Below are 5,298 nucleotides of genomic sequence, written 5' to 3' on the forward strand. Positions count from 1 at the left end.
TAACACAATACGGTACGGCGCCTTACTGAAGAGAACTAATACGACAAAAAGAGCGTGGCTTATTCCAAAGATGAAGACTGGTGCCGAATGCTTGGGCAGAGATAGTAAGCAGATGAGATTCAAATCCACTTTTTACTTCGGTCAAGAAATTGAAGGAAGAATTATCTAAATCATCGTATGACTATGTCAAGTATGTTATCTTCCCGCTGGCATCGTGGTCAAAGCGGCGTGTTAATGTACTTAATTTGTTGAATCAATATTTACCTGTATAGCTACATTCAGTGATGAAATGAGCAAAATTGGTAAAATATGTTACGTGGCTATAATGAAAAGAATTTATCCCCGTTGAGGAAAGGTGCATGGAAGATTTATATATGAAAAACTTGTTAGCTAAATTCGAAAAAGCTTTGAGGTGTTAGATGCGAAACGTCAGTTTTTGGATAAACGGTCAGAAAGCGTTGGAGTAGATGTATGTATATACTGAGGCTGTGATGTGAAGGAACAGGTTGTGAGCAATATTTGTAGCCGCAGGTTTCGCTGAAGTATTGTTTTGGAAAGCTAACGCGTGATATTATCGTCGTGTTTGTATATACAGTTTTTTTTTCTAATGTATGTATTTGTACGGAATATTAATTCATTCCCTGTATTTAGCATTGGTTACAAATATAAAATAACACCTGGCCTGTCATTTGATTTTTTCATTTAACCCTTAAACCTCTGTATTAATAAATAAACAAAACTGAAATTCTGGCCTGTCATTTGATTTTTCATTTAACCTCTTTTCAAATGTATTAATAAATAAAAACAAAATTGAAATGTGTGCCTTTAAACATGTGTAGTGTATGGAGATTATGACTTAAATTCTATGATAAATAAAATTTCACGTGAGGGTGAAGTCAGCTTGGCAAATATGGCGATAAGGTCAGGTTTCATCCGTGTGTCGTTAGTTGGGGAGATATCAAATTGATAAATATATGTCTCACATGCGAGGTTGAAGTCAGTCGCCAAATATTCTTTTATCATGATATTCAATATCTACAGTCAGGCAAGCACAGATATATATATAAAACAAAAATAACAAGGAGAGAGAGGGAGAGAGAGAGAGAGAGAGAGAGAGAAGTTGGAGTTAGAGGCTATATTCATCATGTGCATATATTAATTTAGAGATTTTATATGAGGAGAGGAGGGAGGTAAACGCCCCGGTTACGCTGAAAACAATTAAAGTGACATGAGTCGCAAAAAGCAGTGAACTGAGTCTATTTGGGGTTGGGGGTGGGGTACTTTATTCTCGTAGAGTTACGTGGACGCCAATGGGGCATAAGCGTGAGTCGATTTGGGGTCGGGGTTCAAATGAAGGTCAGAGTTACGGACGCTACATGGGGTTAGGATTGGAGTCAATTTGGGGTCGGGGGTTGGATGGATGGTTTTATTCCCGTAGAGTTACGTGACGTCATGGGGGGGGTAGGAAAGGTGGAGTCAATTTGGGGTAGGGGGTTGGAAGGATGGTTTTATTCCCGTGAGTTACGGACGCCACAGGAGTGTAGAAAAGTGGTGAGTCAATTTGGGGTCAGGGGTTGACACCAGGTTTTATCTTCTCGTAGAGTTACGTGACGCCACGGGTGCGGCAGTGAGCCAGGTCAGTCGGGGGTTGAAATGTTGGTTTTGGGCCCTGTAGAGTTGTTAGGCCACGCCCAAAAAGTGAGTCAATTTGGGGTCAGGTGTTGAATTGGTGGTTTTTATTCCGTAGAGTTACGTGGACGTCAGGGGTGCGCAAAGTGAGCCAGGTTGGGGTCGGGGGTTGAAATGTTGGTTTTATTCCCCGTAGAGCGCCATAGGCCACCCCAAAAAGTGGAGTCAATTTGGGGTCAGGTAAGAATTGGTGGTTTTATTCTCGTAGGAGTTACGTGGACGCCACGGGGGGTGCGGCAGAGCGGGAGCCAGGTTAGTCAAAGAAATGTTGGCGTATTCTCGTAGAGTTATGAGAGACCACGCCCCAAAAAGTGGAGTCAATTTGGGGTTAGTTGAATTGGTGGTTTTATTCTCAGAGTTGCTGACGTCACGGGGTGCCGCAAAGTGAGCCAGGTTGTGGGTCGGGGGTTGAAATGTTGGTTTTATTCCCCCGTGAGAGTTACAGGGGCGCGGGTGCGACCACGCCCAAAAAGTGGAGTCAATTTCAGGTTAGGTTGAATTGGTGGTTTTATTCCCAGAGTTACGGACGCCACGGGTGCGCAGTGGAGCCAGGTTAGTCGGGGTTGAAATGTTGGTTTATTCCCCGTAGAGTTACGGGTGGCTACGCCCAAAAAGTGGAGTCAATTTGGGGTCAGTAGGTTGAATTGGTGGTTATTCAGAGTTACGTGACGCGCTTCACGGGGTGCGCGTGCGAGCCAGGTTGGGGTCGGGGTTGGAATGTTGGTTTTATTCTCAGAGTTACGGTGCCCACGCCCAAAAGTGGAGTCAATTTGAGGTCAGGGCTGAATTGGTGGTTTTATTCCTATAGAGTTGTGTGACGTGTCATGGGGGTGCAGAAAAGTAGTTTCATTCCTCGTGAGTTACAGGTGTCCATGCACCCACTCTCTTTTCGAATTTCATGTACGTACATGAGTCAGGTGCAACCCTTTGCACCTCACGTATATATATTAGTTCATGTACGCATACTTAAGCTTATAAGACATGCGAGTCTATTTGGGGGTCACGGTGGCCACGCTCTCTAATATGAGCTCATGTAATGCATGAGCTTCATAATACAACTGAGTTTCCATTTAGGTCAGGGGTGGCCACTGCCCACCAGAATAGTGGAGTCTATTTAGTCTGGGGAGGCCACACCCTTAGGCCTCATGTTCGTATAATAGCTATCAGGAGGGGGAGGGCTAGCCACGCCTCTTTGGGGGTTGGGGGCGCTGCCCCGCCTCTTTTAGGCCCTCATACGTACATGAGCTTATCAGGAGGGATGGCTACTCTTCGCAAGTTAGAAAAAGGAGTCTATACGGGTTTTTTCCTCTACCCTCTATTGTCATTTTGGGCACAGCAGAACTCCTGGTTAGTTTCTTGGCCATGATCTTGACTTGCAGTATCTTGTGTCTCTCCAGTCTCTGTCTCTGTGTCCTCCTCCTCATGCTCCTCCCTCGCAATGCGTTCTAATTCGAAATCCCTTTGGGCAATCCTGTGAAGAACTCCCATCAACATGTATTTGTCTTGCATCCTTAATGCTTCCTCCTGCAGCCTTTGTAGTTCTTTGGCATCATTTTCTGCCTTTTCCTTGCTTTCCTTTAACACTTCACATTCTTTTGCAAACTCCTCAATGTTACAAAGTGCCTCTGCTAAGCTTCCTCTCAAAAGCTCATTTTCTTCCTTCATTTTGCCTGCATTAGCCAACAAATCTTGCATCAGAAGATCCGCGTCTTCCATCTGACTGTCATAATAATATATCAACCCATTTATTTCATCTTCTTTTTCTTCTGATAGCTTTTCCGTAAACTCCAACTCATTGCGGGCCTCTGCTAGCTTTTCCTTCAAAAGTTCATTATTCTTTTCCAGTCGCTCCTCATTGGCCAACAAATCCTGAATCTGACCATCATAGGCGTCCATCACTTTGCCACCGACATATTTCAAATCTTCATTTACAGCTTCTTGTTCTTTCAAACGCCTTTCCAGATCCTCAATGGTGTTGGCGGCCTCTCTTAATTTCTCTTCAAGCAGTTCACGTTCTTGGTTCATTTTCTCCTTCGTAGCCAGCAAATCTTGGATATGATGATCTTTATCCTCCATCTGATTATTCAAATCAACCTTTTCATCGTCTTTTTCTTCCAGAAGACTTTCCATGTCTTCGATGGTACTGACGGCATCGCTTAATTCCTCATCTAAATGTTCTTGTTCTTGTTTCATTTCCTCGTTCTCGGCCAGCAAATTCTGAATCATACAATCCTTGTCTTCCATCTGATTAATCAAATTAACATTTTCATCGTCTTTTTCTCGCAAAACGCTTTCCATATCCTGAACGGTCCTGAGGGCATCAAATAATTGCTCTTGCAAATCCACATTTTCTTTCCGAAGTTCTCCTTCTTTGGCCGCTCTTGATGTTATTTCCTTCTCCAGACCAGCTTTGTCGTTCGTCACCTTTTCCAGTTTTTCTTGCAGCTCCTTCTGAGTCTTCTCATGATGTTTGAGTTTCCTCCAGGCAACGAAAGCAAGGGAGGTCACAACAAGTCCGGCGGCGACTGTAGCAATAGGACATGAAGAAGTCCTCCAGCCACCAGCAATGGAACGGATGACATCTCCCTCGAGTCTCGTTTCCCACCCTGCACAACTGTTCAGATTGCGGTCGTCCAGTATTAACGTTGTCAGATTTAAATCCAGTAGTAGAATGGTTGGTCATCTCAAATCGAGTATTAACATAGTTCGATTTCAGTCCAATTTTAACATTGTCCATTTTAAGTCGCAAAACTACCAAACAAGCCAAAATCCTGACAGCTAGTAGTACCATAGCGGAAACATACAAGAAATCAAAGCAGTTGACAACCATGATTACTGTATATACAGTTGAAGGCAGTCGACAAAAGCTTAGTTTTCGGATACGCCACATGATGAACAGATCTGGGAATTCCAGTCTCAAGGGCTTCCAGGATCCACAGTAGGGCTCCAGGATCCGCAAAGAGCCTCTTCTGAAGAGGCTTCGAGTTCTTCCTTCCTTCCTCTCTCTCTCTCTCTCTCTCTCTCTCTCTCTCTCTCTCTCTCTCTCACATATAGACATATATATATACATACATATGAAGGAAAGGGAAACAAAACACTGGAGGTTATGAGGCTCTTCAGACTTGTCGTGCTAAGGTGACTTTCTTTACAGAGTCGAAGGCTCTCGTAGCACTCCAGTGTTTTGTTTTTCCTTCCTTCGTGGATTTTATCTTTATTTACACACACACACATTACAGCACATACACACACATTATTATATATATATATATATATATATATATATATATATATGTGTGTGTGTGTGTGTGTGTGTGTGAGTGTGTGTGTGTACACACACACACACACACACATATATATATATATATATATATATATATATATATATATATATATATATATTTACTTATTAAGTATATCAAATATATATGTGAGAGAGAGAAAGAGAGAAACCATTTCTAAATCAATTTCTTTCATATATATGTATACATACATATATAGATATATATGTGTTCAGAATATATATAATATATATATACAGTATATATACATATACATATATATATATATATATATATATATATATATATATAAATTATATATATATATATA

The 5,298-nt window shown here is 41.8% G+C and overlaps 1 protein-coding gene across 1 annotated transcript in view; it reads right to left on the reverse strand.

Moving 5' to 3' along the window:
* Positions 1–2,997: 2,997 nt before the first annotated feature.
* The window catches only part of LOC136842341 (putative leucine-rich repeat-containing protein DDB_G0290503), a 2,990-nt gene continuing 689 nt past the window's right edge, over positions 2,998–5,298 (reverse strand). The window contains exon 2 of the mRNA XM_067109597.1: positions 2,998–4,303. Coding sequence (XP_066965698.1) covers positions 2,998–4,303 — 1,306 coding nt within the window. The remainder of the gene's footprint in view (positions 4,304–5,298) is intronic.

The sequence above is a fragment of the Macrobrachium rosenbergii genome, chromosome 10, assembly GCF_040412425.1.
Source record: "Macrobrachium rosenbergii isolate ZJJX-2024 chromosome 10, ASM4041242v1, whole genome shotgun sequence".
NCBI lineage: Eukaryota > Metazoa > Arthropoda > Malacostraca > Decapoda > Palaemonidae > Macrobrachium > Macrobrachium rosenbergii.